This window comes from Pseudopipra pipra, chromosome 5 (genome assembly GCF_036250125.1).
Source record: "Pseudopipra pipra isolate bDixPip1 chromosome 5, bDixPip1.hap1, whole genome shotgun sequence".
In the NCBI taxonomy this organism is placed as follows: domain Eukaryota; kingdom Metazoa; phylum Chordata; class Aves; order Passeriformes; family Pipridae; genus Pseudopipra; species Pseudopipra pipra.
This window is the reverse complement of record NC_087553.1, coordinates 55,642,968-55,665,184: the sequence shown is the minus strand read 5'-3', so window position 1 is coordinate 55,665,184 and position 22,217 is coordinate 55,642,968. Positions and strand designations below refer to the sequence as shown.

At 37.5% G+C, this 22,217-nt stretch overlaps 1 protein-coding gene across 1 annotated transcript in view; it reads right to left on the bottom strand.

Moving 5' to 3' along the window:
- The window catches only part of TUBGCP6 (tubulin gamma complex component 6), a 41,237-nt gene that overhangs the window by 15,410 nt on the left and 3,610 nt on the right, over window positions 1–22,217 (bottom strand). Inside the window, 20 exon segments of the mRNA XM_064656200.1 lie at window positions 554–663; window positions 1,106–1,181; window positions 1,501–1,622; window positions 2,670–2,843; window positions 3,356–3,566; window positions 4,934–5,097; window positions 6,574–7,381; window positions 9,906–10,069; window positions 11,844–12,029; window positions 12,474–12,558; window positions 13,179–13,232; window positions 14,191–14,276; window positions 15,852–15,942; window positions 16,582–16,852; window positions 17,311–17,378; window positions 18,854–18,960; window positions 20,211–20,300; window positions 20,590–20,649; window positions 21,005–21,070; window positions 21,555–21,681. Of these exon segments, the coding sequence (XP_064512270.1) occupies window positions 554–663; window positions 1,106–1,181; window positions 1,501–1,622; window positions 2,670–2,843; window positions 3,356–3,566; window positions 4,934–5,097; window positions 6,574–7,381; window positions 9,906–10,069; window positions 11,844–12,029; window positions 12,474–12,558; window positions 13,179–13,232; window positions 14,191–14,276; window positions 15,852–15,942; window positions 16,582–16,852; window positions 17,311–17,378; window positions 18,854–18,960; window positions 20,211–20,300; window positions 20,590–20,649; window positions 21,005–21,070; window positions 21,555–21,681 (3,120 nt within the window).

The following is a 22,217-nucleotide window of genomic DNA, read 5'->3' as shown; positions in this document are numbered from 1 at the left end:
AAAAAGCATCTCTTCAGAAGTCTGTAAACTAATAGTTTCTAATTTGATGTGCACTACTTAACAAAACTGTTGCAATCCAAGGAACTCTACTTCCTATTATCATTTGGTTACAACAGATATTTTATTCATTTTTGCTTACTAAAAAGCCCACAACAAAAAGACAGTGGAAATAAGCATGAATTTTCCCAGTTTGTGCAATGAGGAGAGAAACTTGTCAGTTGCCAGTTTCAGGATTTTATTACAGGTATGAGAAAAAAAAAGTTTATCTGAGTCTTATATTCCAGTATGAATTTCCAGGACCAGCAAGAAGAAAGAAGTCTTATTTACACGTATTTATCTACTAATCTAGTCACACATACAACCCTTATATTGTTACTGAGTTGAAAAAAAGAGGGAAAGAAGGATTCAGCAAGATTAATTAATTTTAATATATATTGCAGATACAGACTTTTTTTTAAAATGTTAAAAGCCATTGTTAAATGGGCAGTTACTCACCAGATGACCAATTTGTAACTCTCAAACTCAAATTATGCAGAGAACAGTATGGACGCACCTTGTGTATGGTTCACAGCTTGTCTTCAACAAAGACAGAAGAACTGGGTAATGTTCATTGCTACAATTGTTCAGAGCCTCCTTGTACAGATATGAAAGCAATTTAACACCCTAAAAAATTGAAAGACAGCCTAACGTTAGGCAGCAAACTGCACTACAACTTTAGTAACAAAAGACTCATAAAGACATGGCTTTACATGGTCCACTAGACACAGAAGGTAGGATTCATCTCACTTCCTCTGTTTATCTGCAGTTAAGATCACTTTACCTGAGCTACTTACCTCAAGCTCACTTTATAGTCACTAAAGAGAAACAAGTATGTATAGAGTTGGATTCATGTGACTAGAATAAACCAAAATGCCCTAAGGCTTATTTTAGGCCCTTGTGTTTTCTCTAGGAATTGAAAACACAGGATAACAGTATTCTAATTGGAGTCCAAAGTCATAACTTTGCTAGCAGAGAGACCAAGACTAAGTATTTCATCCAATGTAACTTTGAAGAATATTAACATTGTAACACAAACCAAACATAAAAACATCAAACTAAAAATCACCGTAGGAAATGAAGCACCAGCTCCACCACTGATCCCCAGTGCAGTTGTTCCTATGCCACAAAGTTCAGCTAAATACCTAAAAAACAGGATTAAAACACACATAAAAATTCCAACCAGAAGTTTCTTGAGATCACAATGATGAACTTCGCTGAAGTTGAATATCACACAATCATACTGTATTTGCTGAATGATAACTGGGATAACAAAGAAACTGAATATAAAGACCTTACATATTTCCCCTCCAATCTTCTGGATGTAAAACAACCTTTCTGTTAAAATTAGAGGAAAAATACTGATAGACTAAGTAAGAATGCCCATTTACTACTCAGAGTGTATATGAATAAATTGCAATTTCCTGCTACGAAAAGCTTAAACATTTAATATCATTCTCTTACCTCAACTGACGACCTAATTTTCTGAAGAGAAAGCTGATTGTTAGAAGACTTAAAGTAGGAGGTGTTGACAAAACACAGGCTCGGTAATATTGAAGATACTTTCTCAGTCCACTAGTGAATGCCTAGTATCAACAGAAAATATTTAAAGTGCTCCTGTGAAAGTTGTTAATGGTTTATCAATGTCTCATATCAATTGCATCAGCATGAAAACAAACCTTTTACTTAAATAACTGGCATATGAAGGTAAGAGGGACCGGTACAATAAAGTAAGGGGAAAGTGAGGGTCCATGCAACTTCAGACATTCCAATTAGCCAGATGACCACTCTATACTCTTTACACATCCAATGTAGCCACACAGTATAACAAAGCATCTTGGTTCAGCTTCTTTGCATTGCCCTTTGAGGAGCTCCCTGTTCTCTAGAACACAAACCTAGGGAAACCTGTTTCCTTATTTTTATGCCTAAATTGGATACTGGAAAAAACTCATCTAGAACTTTTTCTAAGAAGACCTTCTTAACAGAAATTGAATAACATTTCTGTAAATCAAATATTCACAATAAAAAAATTTTCATAACTAATTCTAACTTAATTCTATGCATTGGAAAGAGATTAAATCACCTGATATTACATGGGGTACATACAGCTCAGCACAATACACAAAGGATTGACAGGGAAAATCTGCACTTAATTTTGAACAAAGAAAAAGTAATTAAAGCTATTAAATACCATATTTCTCTACTTCAGCTTTTCATTTTAAAAAATATATATTTTATATATATACACACATACTGTATTAATAAAGTTTGTGTATTTTAATTTTATATATCTTACCGCATAAATACGTAATGTCTTTAAAACATCTAAAAATTATATTCCTTTAGTCCACAACATAACAACATGACTAAACAAATCATGCTTCAGGTAATGAAGACATTTTAGTGCATGTTTCAGTACAAGCAAGCCCTAGGCACAAAGAGCTGTGATTTAAATATAGTGGTACTGTTCATTGCGAAGCTGGGATGGAGTATTACATTTAAAATACTTTACAGTTTTGCAGAATGCAGAAATTCCAGCTTTACATGAAATTCTAATTTACCTTTTAATTAAAAGTTACCTTCTATACATAACTGGCCCATTAAATCTAGATGATTTAATACAATTGTTTTACCTGAAACACAAGTCCTTTGCTGTATGAAGAATCCAAAACTGGCTGAAGAGAAAAACGACTCAGTCGTGTGTAATAGGTTCCATACTCTGCAACTTCTGAGAGCAGGTTGTGCATTGTCTCTGGTGAAGTTCCAGACACGTATACCCCCTCCTTTATCACAAATGTCTGTGCAGCCTAAAAGAAAACAGGGTGAAAAAAAGGCAGATTTAAGTATTTCATAGCTGTATTCTGACTTAAAATAGCAAACATTTACACACAAAAATGACAGCAGACAAATTTTCAGTTTAGACAATGTGGTGACTGAGACTATATAGCTAGGACAGTGAGATAAACATTAAACTGTAGCAAAATTTCACCAGTATGAATGGTATCTTCAAATATACAGAATATGACTCATTATCTAATTCCTTAAAGAAAATCCAATTTACAAAACTATTTACACACCTATTTTCAATTATTCATAACCTATTTTCACTTATAGGACTACAAATACTCTTAGCCTACTGCAATAACATAATTACTGCAATATATAAATACTTCTTTATTGCCATTAGCCAATACTCAACCTTTTAAGACTATCCACAACTGCAAGATCTCAACAGAAGTACATGTATTGAAGAGGAAACCTCTACGAAGGAAAAACCAAGAAGATTCAACTAAGAAGCACAGATAAAAATCATCCATACCTGATTGAGTGAAAATGTAGTGGATACCACACCAATGAGGACATTCAAGACATCCTTAACCAGTTCAGGTTCTTTCATCAGCACAAGCTGAGGAAGCTGAAGTACAGTATTACTGAACAGTTGTAATTCCCCTTCTCGAAGTTTGTAAAATTTGTCAAAAGCTTCTCTCCCTGCTTCAGTAAGATACGGTTCCTCTTTTTTACCAGGTGGGCTGTGTCAGAGTAAACAACATTACAAGGTGATCATATGAAAAGAAAGAAATATATCTCATACAGAAAAATAAAGCATTTCAGAATTTTACACAGAATTCCTCACACAAAACTTACTTGTAATATAGTACATTTTTAAGGGAACATACATTCAGTCAGTGAAACCGTAGCTCAAACTCAGTACAGTGAAGAAATAGGTAGATAATTTGAACATCAGTTCAGAGACAGAATCCTTGACAGAGAACTACCAGCTGTTGTCATGGCCTTCCCTGGTGCAGTTTTCACATTAGGAAAATGAGGTCAATATATACCAGATTTCCATGGTTCATTTAATACTAATATTCAAATAAATTAAAGAGAAGTATGCTCAAAATGCTAAAATGAACTTTTATTACTACATTTTAGTTCTTCCTAGCAAAGATTACTCTCCCCTCCAAAACAATTTCTCTTTCCAATTCTTCCAAAAATTCTGAATTCTGGTAGCAGGTATTACACAAAAGCTGTCAGGCATATGGTCTACATTTGAATCTAAGACCCTTATAGTCTTAATGGTAGCAAGAAAAACTGTCTTGGAACAAAGCTGAAGTGGGTTTTGAAAAATCAGATCAGGGCACTTAGTTTCTGAGCTTCTCAGGCTCAGACTGTATAACACTACAACTGCACATCACTGGATAACTACTTAAAACTACAGAAAACATAGAGAGTAAAGTTTCTCCAAGAATCAGGCACACCACTGTCCATCAGGAATGTAAGGAGGATACCTGCCATATATGTCTTTTTTTTTCCCTTCCATTTTAGGGAAGCCAGGAAGACTTAACAGGACTGCATAGAGCCTTCTCTCAGGGGATGCATCTTCTACTCAGCAGCCAAAAGAACTACAAGTCTACCTAGACCTTCGAGAAATCTGTTGCAATAATTTGTTTTGGTTACAGGCAGGGAAAAGGAATACAATACTGTACAATACTGGAAGGTATGGGTTTAATTTTTCTGCTGCTCTACAATTACCACTTTCTCTTTTTAAACTGAAAATGTGGAATCATTTTAGACTGAGACAAATTGCATAGCACATAAGAAGTTAGAATAGTTAGAAAAATCCTGCATTTCACATAAACAGCATTTTCATAATCCCTTCATTTTTTTTGACCAAGTTGATTTTCTCTTCCTATAAAACTGCTGCACTCTAAGAATTATTTTGTTGAAACTTCACCACCTTTATTCCTTTATCCCTATTAATGCAGTATATTGAATTTTGCAAATTAAATACACATTTCTCTATTTATACTGAGGTCATTTGGAACTAAGATGCCATACACCTTCACAAATTTGCATACAATGCATAGTAAGTTTGCCAGTCAGATCAGACACATACTATCCAATTCTTTCCCAACATCTTCGTTTGCTGGGTCCATATGTAAGCACTGCATCCCACAAGTCTATGTCTGGAGTCATGCTGGGCTCTGACTGAGAATCAGGAGTCAGATTGGATGCTGACTGAAATCCCTCATCTTCTGACTGATCTATACTTTGAGGAACCTGTCAGAGAGAGTTCAAATGTTAGACATGAAAATACTTTACTGAAGCTAATAAAAAAGAGGTTCTGCTATCATACATGACTGAGTGACTCTATGTGACCCAACCTGTCTTACCTACCCTCTCTTTATATCAATTTTAAGTTTTCACTGTAAGCACTCTTTTCATTTGGTGAGTCTCTACAGATATTAATGCCTACACATAAAATGGCAATCACCATCAAAATAATATACTGTGCTTGTTAGTGTTAAACTTGAAACTTCCTCCTTCAGTAATCATACAGTTCTACAAAATGAGAATCTAAGGTATGGATATTCAACAATATGTAACATTAATAAAATCATACTGCTCTGCCTTTTGTTTGAGGCAAATGACCCAGACTCTAACTCTTCCAATTTGCAAACATTTTGTTAACTATGACTAACATAGTTTCTTCCCTTATTCATATGCAGAACATCTATAGGTGTCCAAACAGTGTACATACAACAGGAGTCATACGTACAGAATTGTCCTCAATTTTAGTAAAAGACACACATAAAAAGCATCATGTTCCTCAAGAAATTGCAAATTTTTCCATCTGATAGAAAGAGTACAGCACTAGCTCAAAAATGTTCTGCCTCCCCCAGGTTACAATTTGCCTCCATATGTGCACACTGAACAAAACAGGAGTTTTCTATTTAACATGTCTGTCTTCAAGTTCCAATTAAGACCCTGAATTAAGGGAATTGCTAGATCTATCCATATGTCAGGTAGAGGGAATAAAATGAGGATCAAAAGGTAGGTTATAGAAAAGCCTATCTACACATAGTAAAAATGGAAGGAAAGAAAAACCTGAAACTTTATCCAGTACTTCTATGAAAATAAAACAGCAAAAATATTTAGAATGGACAGCAAAAGGGGAAAAAAAGATATAGTAGAAACTATACACACTGAAAAGGTGAAAGGACAATAGAAACTAGGACATTCAATGAAAAAAAATAACAAAAAAAAAAATAACAAAAAAAAAATCTTTTAAGATAAAACAAGCCAAGATAAAAATACAGCAAGTTAGGTAATGTAAGCTGAACAGCAAAGCACGTACATTCAGACAGGAACGCTGATGCAATCACTCTGAGCACTAACAAGTAAGTAACACTGCAGAGGAGTTCAAAAGACAAAGCAGGCAAAAATGCAAGCAAAAGATTGCTAGGGTGGGGAAGGCACAGATACAGCTGATGGCTTAAATTAGTAAAGCCTGTGGCCACATGATGGGTTTTGACATAGCTATAGGACAAGACCAAGGTTTTTGTTATCATACATCTCTGTATCCAACAAGCTTATCTGCTTCTCTGCAAAAGAAAGAATCCCTGCTCCATCTTAAATTCCACTGTTATATGCTTCTATCACAAATTAAACCACTACCTACATTTTAACGCATAGTTTCAAACTGGCACAATGAAAGCATGCATACACTCATAAGTCCAAAACAAATTACTGTACTTTAATTGCAAGTCCAGACAAATCTGCATTGTCAGGCACTGGTGGCAAATCCAACTTGATGTCCATATCATACGTATGGCTGTGGACAAGGGCACCGAACAGTGAGACTCGCGTCTCTTTCTCAAACTTGTCCCCAGCAGGGCAGCTCTGTGAGAACAGCCCTATCGCAGGGAGTCCAGTGCCAGGGGCTGACTCCATTATCTGAAGTGTCTTTTGAATTGTGTCATTGAACTGACATTCTTCATTTGTTATCAGAGACTGTATGTCAGCTTCAAACACACTCACATCATAATAGTCATAACCCTGGTATTTGACATTTCTCCCAACATATTTGTTGTTCATAAAATAGTCCTTTTTTTGTGGTACAAGCTGGGGAGGGCCCGTTCCAGCAAGCTGTACTAAGAGATCCAAGACAGAATTCACTTCAGCAAATGGTAAGCATTCAGCTGTTTCCAGTTCGTCCACAAGATTCTCCAGTCTATCTGCTTGAGCACCTAGGCCACCAACTCTCAAGTTGAAAGACAGCATCAAAATTTTGTTTTTCACTGGAAGTCTGGAAATGTTTGATTGCAGCTTACGAGCCTCATCTTGAAAAAGGTTTATGAACAGGGCATTATAAGCAACCCTTTTCAGATTTTGCTTAGCCCTTCTTTTGCTGATCTTCTGCCTGCCCAAGTGAACCTTCCATGGCAAACCCGTCAAGTGTGCTTCACACAAATCATTGAACAACTGCGTAATGCTCGCCATTTCAAATCAAATTGTCAGGTTTCAGCAGTTCCAGTCAGGGTCTCTGATTTCATGTGAAGATCTGAAAAATATTAGGAAAAGGAAGAAACTCATAATGTGTATGAGAAATTGACAAATATGTTTTAACTTAAACTGAGACAGGCCAAAATGAGTGAACTGATCCAGCAGATATTTAGGACATGAGCTATAAAAACCACATTGTAATTTTGATCCACAAGTGAAGTGATGGTGGAGGAAGTTTAATTCCAAATGCCTGATTTTGCTGGGGGGACTGAAATAGAAGAGAGAAGGTTGTCCTGATGTAATACATGATTCCTGTGGGAACACCTCTCCCTTTTCCCAGGAGACATCCCCCCGGCAGCGGCCTCAGCGGCAGCCGCGGAGCCGCGCAGGGGTGCTGACGGTGCGGGGCAGCGCGGGGCCAGCCGGAAGGCACTCGCCATCCCTGGGGCATCCGGAGCACCCACCGAGGAGATGCGGCAATGTCCCGGAGGAGCTGCCGGTGGCCGGGGCTCATCCTGAGCATCCCGCTGGGCCTGAGCACGGCGCGACAGCTCCTCCTCGCCGCCCGCCATCAGCACCGCCCGCGGGGCTGTCCCCCCAGCCCAGCCCAGCCCTTCCCGCCCCGGTGCTCCCCGCCCGGGCCGTACCTGCGGCACTCCCGGGGCAGCGGCGGGAGCGGGATGGTGACACCGCCTCCTTCCCCAGCGCCGGCGCCGCCACGTCACCCGAGCGCGACGGGAAGGGCCGAGCGGGGCCGCGGCTCGGGGGGAGCCCCCAGTGCTGGGGGAGGGCCTCGCCACCGCAGAGCGGCGTCAGCGCCGAAACAGGAATCGCCGAATGAGCAGGTCACGATTTTTAAACCATTCCTGCGATACTCACAACGTGGTCAGCTGACCAAAAAAAAAAAAAATCAGCAAACTGGTGCCACAAAGCAACGAACCGCGCCTGTCCCGAGCGTCAGAAGGTAACTGCAGCCTTCTGGCGGTATTTGCCAACAAACTCTAGCACGAGTACACTTTTTCTTCCCTCCCTCTTAATTCGCGTTTATTAAGGGTCTTAGAAAAATACATATCAAAATACAGCATATCGTACAAACACTAGAAATTCAGTTGAACAAAGTCAGGGAAAGGGGATTTTTAAGAAACTTCTCAGAAAGTGCGTTTTCCTTGGGGAAAAAAAGGCTTTCAGGGGAGAGAGTAGGAGAGAGAAGAATGAACCAACAAATCTCCTGTAAGGAAAAGTTCTGAAGTTTGCCCTTTGCCCAATTTCCTGCTTAAAAGTAAATACTTTTTTGGAGTTCAAAGTTTAAAGAAATTCTGAACTGAAACAGAACATTTCATGTCCTTCAGCTTTCATTTGTGAAAATGTTTCACATGGCTTTTCTTTTGAAAAAGATTTTAATTTCAAAATGTTCAAGGATGGGTATCATTTCCCATCCAGCAATATCTGAAAACCAGAACAAATGAGAAGGGAAGCACTGGGAACAATTAAAAAAAGAGAACTGCAAAACCAGATTTAGTTATTTGAATTATATAAAGTTGAGCCCAGTAGCAGTACCAGTATAAACATAATTTGAAGTGTTTGAAATCAAAAGGTCACATTGAAGTCACAATCACAGAAAAGTGCTCTTGGAAATGATCCCTAAATCATATCTGGAATGCTACATAACAAGGCATACTATGGCTATTGCCTTGGGATGTTTGTTTAATTTTGAGAATTTACATGATGTACCACTACCAAATCTCTAGGGACTTGGGCTTTTTACTTATTATGTAGACAATTTACTTTTGAAAGGAGGGCAGAGTGAAGTCCTCATATTTTCCTTTTCTTCTGCTTTGTAAAATGATTCCGAAGTCAATTTCTTGAAATCTCATCCTTCACTGAAAAGAACAGCAGTAAGAAAACCAGTTATTAATCAAGCTCATACTCCAATTCCTGACCCCATAAGAACACTTATTGGAACCAGACTCCTGCTCTTGGCCACTTCTGAAAGACAGAAGGGCATTTTCTTTTAGAGAGATATGACCATCTTTATAATTCCTTTTCCTGTTGAAAAATAGAAGTCATTCAGCAGAGAAACATTACTAGACAAGTATGCTTGAAAACGCACATCCCTGCTTAGCCTAATTCCTGTACAAACACAGTTCCTGATCCTCAGCTCTTTGTGACTGCACTTGCAGCATGACTAATCTCTATTCAGTTATGTGAAGTTATTTGTGGACAAGTTAAATGTATAAAAATATCACCTGATTTGGTGATATTCAGAGAACACGTTAGCAGTCAGATCCAGTGCACAGTCAGTTATCCATTCTTTAAGCACATAATGTTTTAGTACTTTCATTCCAAAATTCTGGAGGAACAGTATTCAAAGTCTGAATCGTACTGTTGTTATGCTATGAAATTGGGTGCTTTCTGGCTCAAGTGGCAGAATTAGAAGCATTCAGAGTTTCAACATTTTCACATTAGATCAGTCTGGTCCCACTGACTTTAATATCCCACTGACTTACAGGACCCAGCTGTATTTAATAAAATTTTCAGAAACCTGTATATATTAATAAAAGCTAAAGATAAAACCAGACAACTTACCTGAACACCGAAGCATTTTCCATTCCTGCTGAAACTGGTCTCTTAATGTTTTTATTTTATTTACTTTTTCTTGGGTAGGAGGTACATAAACTCCAAAGTGAGGTGGAGAAGCACCCACTAATGCTTTGGCTACACTCTGCATTAAATTTATCTCTGTGTCCTAATTAAGAAGAAAAAAAATACTCCTGTGAACCAAGCTCTCTTTGTTTCAGTGATACATGAAATATTTTAAAACAAACTTTTATAATTAAGCTGCTAGTATTAGTAGCAAGAATGAGCAACTTTCCATTTTCAAATAAAAGTGTGTCAAAATGGAGTTTTTTCTGAAAAAGGTAAAACTTGTTTCTTTCAAATAGAGAAAGAATCACAGTTTTCCTTTTATGATTGAAAAGAAATAATGCTAGGTTAGGGACAGAAAATGTTATGAGGGAAGGGGAGCATGGAGCTTGTTTACTTTATGAATCATTTACTTTCTATAAGTGGAAAATAGTGATATATTTTGCTTCATCAATAAGTGACTTTTGGACTTCTCACGGTCTAAATCAATATCGTTTGCTTGCAGAAATTGTATTTTGAAATGCTGATAGTAAATGAAGATTATATTTGGAAGACTGTAACCCTATTTTATTTTTAAGAGATAGAATATTTTTTCAGTTATTCTAAAAAGCCAAGCATATGCATTACAAAATCCCCACACATTACATAATCCTGTTATGGAGCTACCTGCAGAATAAGAATATAAAAGTAGCAAATTTTTTTTTCCAATACGTATACCTAGCTTCCTTTTAATGTCTGAGTTTATACTTCAGAATATCAATAATTCTCTCATTTCATACTCCTAATTAGTAATGTGTAAATACACTATTTATGTATACTTTTCAACATACAAATTATTTTAGCTTAGATAATTTATGTATCAGCATTGTAAATTAAAACAAATAATTTATTCTGTAGTTTTCTCAAATGTTATGTAAAAATCCACTTAACTGGCAGCTTAATTAATTGCATGGCTTTAATTGGATACTTGCCGAGGAACAGATCAGAATAAGCATATGTGAACAATTGTTTGCTGTTCCTCATTAAAGAAGAACTAGAAGGCATAAAATCAATCAAAAGTTACTCTTTCACAGATCACACAGAGAAACAGTGCTACTCACAACCACAGGATGCTGGAAAGGCCAAGAGTATAAACTGAGCTCTCTAAGAGATTAGACAAATTCATGGAAGATATGCTCATTGGCACTGATCAGTGGTCTGGATAAAGCCTCCAACTTCCTAAACTTAGATATTTGTAATGGGTAGCATATTGGAAAAAACAGACTAGGGAAAGATCCATATGTTCTTTCTTTCCCATGTTCTCTACCAGAAACAAAGCTGTGGTAGTGGCCCTCAATTCTGTATTATGACAATTAAGTTCACTTGAAGGATATGTGCCATTCTGATTTATCTTCTGCATGCCAGAAGTTGTTTGTGACAAAATACAGCATGGGGGAGAGGAGAGGAAATGTAGCAGTCCATGAAGAACAGGACAATGGGCTGCTTTCAATCACATTTGATGGAAAGAGGCCAGATGATTTAACAGACAGTAAGTGCCTCTTTTCAGGAGACAACTCTGAGCTGAGAATGCCAGATGGATGGAAGTTGTGACAAATTGTCAAAACATCTATGGTCTATAGACAGAACTATGGGCTTGCATTCATGCCCCAGCCTCTCCATCATGCAGGCTGCCTAAAGCTCAGTATGCATCTGTGTCTTGCCTTGCTCTCAGGACTTGGGCAGTTTGCACTCTGAACTCTGGGGTATCAGAGACAGGATAGACACAGCCAGTATTTTCTCCTGGGCAGCTTGAAGCAGTTTACACCAGGCATGCTGCTGCTGGATTTGAGTTCGGTGCCAGACACTTTGAAGTACTACAGCTCAGCACCACTTCTTACCTTGATCACAGCAAAAATTCGAGACTCAGCTAATCCTTGCAGTAAAGCAAAAAGCAGAGAAATCCCACTTATTTCAAGGTTCCTGTTTGGTCCAACAGCTATTACTGTTAAGTTTGGTTGATAACTATATCCTACAGGAAGAATGAATCCAAGTACTGCAGAAAAGAAGTCATTTCCTTCAGCACCCTTTAACACAAAAACAAGAAACTGTTTAGCACAAATGTAAAGCCTCAAATTCTCTGATATAAAACAAAACAAAAAGGTGAATCTCAGAAAGCTTTTCATTGACCTAGGAAACAGGATACTGATCTGTTTTTTCCAGCAGTTTTTATATTAAGCATGCAGATGATTCATTTTTTCCTTAGTGCCTTCACACTGTAACTCTGCCTTGCTGAAGATGAACTGCAGTAACTATGGAAGGTTTCCTCAAACCTACGGATTCCAATGTTCTCTAAAGCTCAGTGAGGGAACAGTACCCTGGCAAGGGCAAGAAAAGGAAAAATTTTCAGTGGTCCAATCTGGAGTGAGGGGTGTAATTCTCAGTGTCATTTTAAGAATTTGTAAATATAATCTATTATTTCTGTTTAAAAAGTTTTTCTTCTGGAAATGTTTCCAGAAAGTGAATCTTACCTCTTTCCAGTTTAGAGAAATATAGTGTTTGGAACTGGTCTTTTCAGACTGTTCTTTCTCACAGATATGTATGATAAGCACTTTTCTGTAAATAAAAACCACACCTCAGTATTTAACCAACATCTCCCAATGCGGTAAAAATATATTTTCTTTCATCATTCTTTAAATAATAATTCATTACACAGGAGGAAACAACTATTTTCATTACTGCATGCCAAAATATAAGCAACAATTAACACTGAAATCCTTTTTATGCTATTTTTAAAAAGAGGATTAAAGAGTATGGGCAAATCACTTTTAAGAAAAAGAGGAAGTGGAAAAAAATTATATATAAGAAAAGATGACTTTCAACAAGGAACTCTGCATCAGCAGTATATGCCTCCTTCAGTTATAGGGGGGATACACCCTATATAATTAATAATTGCCTTCTTTTTTACTTTGTATTATTTTCAATAACAATTTAAATTTCATTTAATTTGGGATTATAATTTAAACCTACCACTAAACACATAAAATGACATTTAGAAATAGCAGTTTGTCTTTGGAGATGTATTTGGGGAAGTTCTTTATTTTGCCTCAAGCTAAACTTAATGAATGTCAAGTCATGACTGATTCCTTAGTGCAGAATTCATCACACATACAGACACTTCTGAACATTCATAAGGCCTTTGGGATCTGACTGCCTGAAGTTAAGAGCAACCTCACCCATCTTCTGTGTTCGGTATGATCTGCATGTCTCCAACAAATACATAAAGCACTCTGTAGAATACGAGAATAAACATACATTTACATCTACAAGTAAATTTTTTTCCATTAGTGCAATTTTTATAAAGAGTTTGCATGTATGTATTGATGCATAAAAAAGAACGTATATTGTTTCTGAATTTGGTCCACTAAAAGTATGAAGAAAACACATTTAGGACAGTTCAAAGGAACCCCATTTCTCCCTTGGAAAAACACAACCAAGAAAACATCCTCAGGCCAAAAACAATTGAAATCTGACAAAGGAGAGGGAGAGAGGGAAGGGGGAGAGGGGGTGTGGGATTAAGGGAGGGGGGAAGGGAGAGTGGTGAGGAGGGGAGGGAGGGATGGAGGGAGTGTGGGATTAAGGGAGAGAGGGAGGGAGAGGGAGGAGAGGAGAGGGGAGGAAGGGTGGGATTAAGGGATTAAAAGAAGGAGGGAGGGTGGATGAAAGGAAAGGGGAGAGGGAAGGGGGAGGGAGAGGGGGAGGGAAGGTAGGATTAAGGGAGGGAGGGAGAGAAAGTGGGATTAAGGGAGGGAGGGAGTGTGGGATTAAGGGAGAGAGGGAGTGGGGGAGAGGGGGAGAGGGGGAGAGGGGGAGAGGGGGAGAGGGGGAGAGGGGGAGAGGGGGAGAGGGGGAGAGGGGGAGAGGGGGAGAGGGGGAGAGGGGGAGGAATCAGAGAGGGAGGGGGGAAGGAGGGATGGGGAGAGGAAGGGAGGGGGCAGAGAAGGAGGGAGGGACAGGAGAGGGGGTAGAGAAGGAGGGAGGCAGGGATGGGGGAGGCGGGGAGGGAGGCAAAAGGCTTTTGCTGGCATATATGGTATTATCTGGACTACACCGTGAAAATGCAATGCAAATGGACATGCTATTTGTTTTTAAATCAAGGTTTTGCAGGCATTTTGCCATATTTCACACACTTGGTATCATATTTTAACATTTTGCCAAAGGGCTGCAAACACAAATATACAAATTCACCTTTGAAATCCAAAACGAACAGAATGTCTTAGTGCAACAGCAGCAGAAACAGCAGGAGTGGGTGACGCTGCAATTCCATTACGTACCTCCAAAACACATTTTTCATTCAGAAGCAGTTAATGTTGCACAAGAACATGTCATTTTTTAAGTGTAACAACTGGTTTTTTACTTGTTTATATGTATCACGGGATGTTAATGATCTATCATAGAAGGGTTAAGGAAATGTTATTACTTCATTTTCTAGAGAAAGGCCATAGTTGATTATTATGCAACAAGCTGTACTGTTACTTCAAAAGTACAGTGCTATGATGAAAGGGAACTGTAAAAATAGCTTTTGCAGAGGAAGGCCATCTTTACTGGCTCTTTAGATAGTCTGCAGGTTGGATACACTCTGTGTGCCTGTCGGCAAACTGCAGTGGAAAAATACACCCTATGAAAAGGAGGTTGTCCCTGAATTCTAATTCTGACTCTTTCTTTAACCTGAACAAGCTATTCCTCTCTGGAAAACATAATTGCAGAATTACTCAGTCAACCCTTAAGTGTTTATTTATGTTGTGTAGTGCTTTGAACTCTCCATGAAAGCTAAGCAAAAAAAACATGTTTCCCTTCCTCATTCCTCCTCTTTGTATTTGTCAGCACAAAAAAGTTGAACTTCCAGCTGCAACTCATTAAAGTTCTATTCTTTCTGCCAGTTACCATTTTCAAAAATCTATTTATAGGCTCTCCTGGAGCTATGTGCGGTCTGTAATGCCAGAAATTTGACGTTACAGATCTACATATGTGACTTCCAACAGCAAGAAGATGGCTCAGAAGAAAGAAGCCATTCTGGCAGTTACTCTTCCTTGCAGGCCTAGTACTTTAAAGAAAGCTTTTCAGTCAAAGGGAGAAAGTCTTTTATTATGATGCAATATTTTTAACTTTTTGCAGTTTTTCTTTTTTGCTTCTCCAAGTTTTTATGCATGAATACAAATTTGCTCCCTCTAAGCTTGCCTTCTCTTCATTCCTGACCTTGCAAGAAGCAAAATGCTGAACTGGAATTACTCTGTTCAGAATCAAAGCATACAGTAGAGCTGTTGAAACCACCACTAAATGGGGTGGGTGTGTGGGTGTGTGGGTGTGTGTGCACATGTAAATCAAGATTTACTGTGTGTAAACTGTTGTGCAATGCTGCACATAGCATGGCATCTTGTAAGGAAAGGTAATGCCGAAAGTAAACTCTCTCCTAAAGATAGAAGGCAAAACTCTGCATGCTGAGACAGAAAGAGTTTTGACATTTCTTCCAATTTCTTGTTGCTGCTTACTAGTGCTTGATACACCAACTTCTGCTCCCCTCAACTGGAAGAGTAAATGCCTGGCTAACCTGTAGGTCTGAGAGCAATGAGAAGGTTCTTAGTGACTCATGTGCTGTGACTACCTGCAAAAAGTCTGGACAATGACTTGTCCAAAGATCATTAGAAAGATGTATTGTGATTAACAACTATCCCTAAATACTTGTTTTCTCATCTTGCATGATTACTCTCATAGTTAAGCACATTCCAGCTGAGATTAGTGGACTTGTGAGATACATAGCAACCAATATCTGGACAACAATATAGTAGAAGCAAAAATCAGAGGAATCCAACTCCACCCCTAACCCCAAGATCAAGGCAAGGTATTATTACCTCCTTCTCAAGTATTTTATCTAGGATGGCCAACATACTGCCAAGAGAGAGCAAAGTCTGGTCATCTTTCACAAGGTCCGCATAAAAGCCACTGTAAAATAAATTATATGGAGAAAAACTAGATTAGAGGCAATAATGTCTTCAAAGAGGACACTGATAAAGTACTTTGCCATTAGTATTAATGGCATACATTTTGTATAGGTGCTACACATTGGTTCTCAGAAACCTAGCTCTAGCAGGAAGATGACAACACTGTTGGCCTGACAGTCTTGAGCTCTCTAAACCTGTCTCCATTCTGCACTGGAAAGAAAACAAAAATGTCTGAAGATAGTCTAATTTTGATAGAACTCTGTTTTCTCTAAGACAAGACAAAAAGTTGAGTTTCTCAAAACAGAGGAGTTTGATTTTTTTTTTCCAGATAAAAGCGAATACAGAGCTTTAAGGCACCTTCCTAGCAAAATCTCTCTTTCTAAATGAATACATTTGCATTAGCTGTCCTATCTCTCTTGAAAGAGTTTTAGAGAAAAGTATTCTGATTAGTCCAAGGATTTCAAGGCTATGAGTGACAAACAACACAAATGCCTTAATTTTTCAAAGGAAGAATTTCTGGCCATAATTGAGGAGACTAAGGCCAAAAAGATGACCATGTCAGACACAGAGCTAGATGACACTCTGTACAGAGACCTCTCAACATCTTAATTATATTGAAAATTACATAAATAGGACCAACCTGACAAGAGCTTTTATTTCAGTTTTGTCCATTTCCTTCACCAAATGAACAGCTACAGGAAAAAAATGTGCTAAACCTGTAGAATCAGTTGTTGCTGTTTTGATGGGAGGCACTGGAACTAGAATATTTTTCATGTGCAATTCTAAAAACCTTTCTACTTTGACAGTTTCATTGCTGTTAGTTATCTTAGAGTCATGTTCTGTGGAGGGATTTGAATTAGCTGCCTTTAGTAGATGAGATTTGGTGCTCAAATTTTGTAAAAATGATGTATCTAGAGAAAAAGAAATAGAGAGGTTTCACAGGTATTAATTCCTAAGCAATGTGGTAATTTTGTATATGCTTGTATACAAAATAGAGTACATTTGCATTCATAGTATGCATATTTACTTCCATGCACTAGCTACAATGTTTCCTGCCACAGATCTTATTTTTTCAGTGCTACTACATTTGTTTTAATATAGTGAAAGGTGATAAACAATAATAATCTTATGTCCATATTTTTGACACATGAAACAGAGGTAGTTTCTGCCATGATGTCTGCTGGCTTCAGAAGTTCTCTTCAGACCAGCTGAAGACGTGGCCCTGAATGAAGCCTCACACTGCTTTGTCAGTCACTTGAATAACTGCTCGTTCAATTATTTTAATCCACTGGTATTAATTTTAATAATTTTGAATTTCTGTATGAGAATCCATTTATCAATCACATTTGCTTGAGGAAAGAGAAATTACCTTCATATGTCAACCATTTCCAGTAGGGCTTATGTGCTGCTCTCACATTCTGAATAGATTCAACAGCACTACAAAAGAAACCGGATTAACAGAATCAGGAATAATGAAAACAGAGGAAACATAACTTACCTCAACAAAAAAGCAAAACCAAAATATCCAACTGAAAATGAACAAGCTCTGGTCTCTCTTCCAAGAATGCAGAACAAAAAAATAAGGAGAATGAAAATCAGTGGGCAGATAGCTTGGAAAGATTAGATTTAAGAGTCAAAATAGAAAAGAGAGGAACACGTGCAGCATGTACGCACATTTACACACAATGAGTGAAATCCCAACCCTGCTGCTGGAACAAGCACACCTGTCTGAGTTCTCCTGTCTGTCCACGCCTGCCAGAGATTTTATCTACACAATGTAAAGATTTAATTAGATTCACTCAAATGCGAGACAATCTGTTCAGAAACCAAGTAAATCACATTCCCTGCTATTCTTTGTGCTGAAATCTTCTTTTTATTACCACTGGTATTTGCAGCACTATGGTCAAATGGTCCTATTATGTTAGCTATCATACATAATTCCACTCATTAAATCCAGAAGAAATTCTGTGTACTTAGAGATTATTTTTAAGGTATTCAGGAGCTGGACTGATATACTGGATAAATATGTAAGCAACTCTTTATTACCTAGGATGATAGCAACTTGAGATACCACAGTTGCTGGAGAAGAAACAGAGGACACACAGGGGCTATGGGATGTGCTGAGAGCAAAAAAAAAAACAGCTTTGCTCTGTGAGTTTACCGAACACTACTCAGCCCACAGCCCATGTGTATCTCCACTGCTTCCCTGGCTGATCTGAGTTCCGAGTTTTAACTAACACAGCCAACTGGTAGGTGCTGCCACCCAAGTGCATGAGGAGCATTACTGCTGGAAAAAGCCCAGGGCAGCTACTGAAGTGGGAGAGAGACTGAGGACAGAACATGGAGAAATGGAGGAGGTAGTACAGACAGGTAGAGAGAAAGACACTTTTGTGATGTGGGACTGATTCAGGCCCAAGGTGCAGAATGCTTTCCTAGGTCAGATTAACACAGTCTTAGTGTCTCCAAAAAGAAGTTAGACTTGAAATTTAATTATCTTGGTACAGCTCTACACTCAAGTGCTTTTGCACCCAAAGCCTCAATGCTCCAAATTCTAGAAACACAAGGATACATCAAGTCTGGCTCTGCAAAGCATCAGCTCTCACTGATGAGAGAAAGGTTAGCTCCAGCTTTTCCTGTACTACAGCAACTGAAGTGGCCCTGGGGTCTGAAGAACTAATCCTTGCAATTGCATACTTTCCCACATAGTGGCTGTCACTAACTGGCATTGTCTTAATTACAATAGGATTGTCTTAGCCTTCAATGAGATGGATTTCTATAGGATAACAAGGCCCAAGGATAAAATGGTTTATGGTTTTATGCTGTAAGATATCACAACTTCAAATAATTTCAGAAAGAAAAGTATACAAAACTGTACCTTGGATGGGTTGTTCTAGAATTCTTTATATGCTTACCTTAGACAAGGTGCCATTTCTCCAGTTATTTGAGGTACAGGATCTCCAAGCAAAGTTTTTACAGTCATGCAGACTGATTCAGCCAATGATTTCAAGTGGTATCCACCCTAAAAAAAAAAAAAAATTCGTGTCAACTAAGGGACAAGTACTTTTAACATCTCTCTGAATATCATAATAGAAAATAAATTATACTTTTGAAATATATCTGTATTTACAGAAACGAAAGATAATATGAAAGTACATCTAAGTCAATGACTTTCAATATGAAAACAGTAAGTTAGTGGCTACCTGCTGTACTTCACTGGCATCTCATGATTCAACTCACTTCATCATGGTTCAAATAAGTTCAGAAATTACTCATGACTTTGACATGAAAACCCTGGGAACGTATGCCTTCTCCTCTCCCATTCGCAACATGCCATCTTCAACAATTCTTGTGGAAGATTCCTTAGAAGGCAAATGCTATCACTGTCCTCTAAAATGTCTGCATAAGAGAAATCTCATACGGCCTGACACTTTTGAGATGTGGTTGCTTAATGGTTTGTCAGAATTTAGAGAACAAAATAGATTTAGACTGCTAGGTGGCATGCAGGAAGCAATCTATTACCTATGGAGCAGTCACATCATCTGTAGTAGGAGTGGATGCTTATTTGCACTTCAGCTAGTAGACAAAAATATCTATAATAACCAGCTGGAAAGGATGGTGGAAGAAAGGTCATGCAAAATAGAGGTCAAGTGAATCAACTAATTTGCAGTTCACTCTTGGAGACCTGGTTGGTAGCAATATTTCCACACACTTATTTACCTGAAAAAACACCATTTTTCTAATGTGCAGCAGAAATAGGGAGTTCAAATCTAGATTTCAAAAGGAGAAAACATTTTTAATTGTTTAAAAAAAGAATAAAGAAGAGCTCTTCAAGAGCTTGCATAGAGGCTTTTCATCAAAAAAGAGAATTTTGTAAATGCTCCATTATTAAGTAAGAATATATTTAAGTTAAACTCTCCTGGAATAAGACATATTTTTTAAATCATTTGTAATGCAGTCTATTCACTAAATACATTTTAACAAGTTTGGGACTCTCCACAGCAGTAGACTAGTAACTGTTGACAAAAACTGAACAGATTTGAGAAGGATATTTTTTTGAAGGATAAGCATATGGCTCCTCTGTTTCAAAAGTTCAAGATGTAAGAGCACTGCCAAATCTTAGCCATTTTTGCATTCCTGATACTCAAAACAAAGACTAAAAAAAAAAAGGAATTATTTCATTATGAAATTTTGCTTCTTAGCTTCTAGTTTGCTCTAAATGTCTCTTACACAAAGACCTTTCCCATGGGAGTACATTTTAAAAGTCTTTACCTCTAGGATGACACACAGCTTTCCATTAGCTAATTGCATCAGGAAATGGGTAAGGTGGGCAAAAACCTCAGGAGTGGCATTCATCTGACCCTAAGTCAAAGAAAAATTTTTAAGAAATGAAACCTTGAATCAAAAACATTGGTATGAAACCCATATAAATATAAATATATATATATATATATACAAACACTTGTATATATACATACACATATCTATAGGATAATCTGTCTTTACATTTTTGTAGTGTTTCATACATGCAAACATGTATTTTTAGCTTGATCAAACTGAATTTCACTTATCAATCACAGGAGATTAAACAGGTAGGAATATTTTCTGAACAGATTTGTGACTGACAACACAAAAACCATAAGTTACTTACTTCGGGGTCTCCAATTCCAGAATCATATCCAGAGGAGACAATAACCAGTTCAGGATCAAACTGTTATAGAACAGAGACAGTTATAGCACATTCTTATGTCCTATTTTCAATTTTGTATCGATTTCAACTGTACCATGATCAACTGTTATTTCAGTTACAATATGAACACAAATAAAGGTTCTCCTTGAATAAATTACCCTTTTACACTATTTTCATCCCTGCCAGAGAAGTTGCAGATCATTATATTGAATATTTAAAAGCTAAAATTCCATAACACTATTCAGTTCACCAGGACATCATACCAGCAGAAATAATGTGTTAACTCTGCTACTAGCAGTTACTGCTTTTTATAAAATATTCAATAGTACCTGCTTAAGAAGCACTTAGGAAGTGGTCTTAGGCAGAAAAAAATTACCTCAAAAGCCACTGGAAGCAATACATGGAAAAATGCAGCAAGATAATCTGAATTTCCCATCCCAACCTGAAAAATATGAGAAACATTGGTTATATTTTCCTGTTGGAATGACAAATTTTCTAAGGTTCTTCAAGACTTTAGGGAAAGATAGTAAAAGCTAAAGATTAAGGAATGTTACTAAGTCCTGTAAAATAAACTCCATTTAAGTCAAGTACATAAATATCCACCATTCTTAATCTTAAGAATGAGCTTCAGTTCTCTGCTAAACAAGAATGGATGTAACCATCTCCTGAAACACTTTCCAATTTGGTGGCTAGGCAAGATATTCAAGTAAAAATGGATGTGTAAGTTTTCTCTCCTTTCTATTTTTAAAATGTTATCACATTCTCAGCAACGTTTTTCAGCAGACATTCCACTGACAGGAAGGATGCATACCCAGCTAAGACATCTACCAAGCAAGTGAAGCAGTGCACTCTCTCAGAAAGTGTTACATAAAGAACGAAAGACAAAGCTATTACACTTGCTTTGTTATGCTGTAAACAATATTTACCTTATTCCAAGGCAAATTTATGTTAAAACCTTTTCCTTTTCCCAGACCCACAGCATCATAATCAGATTCTTTGAGTGATGGCCAGAATTCCTGATGTTCGTAACGATGCCAGGAAAAGTACAAAACACTGAAAATAAAAAAAAAATAAGTCCAATTTGACAAAAAGATTCTGAAAATGACTTTATATCCTGAACCTGGTGACTGTATTGCCTGAAAGCAAGAAAATAAAATTGTCCTTTCTCCTTAGTTCTCTTAAAGGACTTGGACTGTGAAAATCTGTACAGTAGGTCCTATGCCAAAATTAACCTAAAAAGTAACCTGCTAAAAATGTCTTATATGCATGCACTTCATACAGATCAAAGACAAGGAATTTTCAAGGAATTTTCAGAACAGCACACTTGTTTCTAGAACCTACTTACGTGAATTTTCCAAAAATAATATAAAGCCTACATATTTTATCCAACTACTACTTGAAGACTTTATCTGAGAGATTCCTGAATACAGAGAGTACTCATGTATTATCTGAGTACTGGCAAATCAAGGTAATCATATTGCTCATTTTATGTTTGTTATTCTTTAAAAAAATGTAAATCTGTTCTACTGGATTTTAAATTTTTCCCTCTATTTTATAACAAGTAAAAAACAGAGTGACTAAAATAGCAA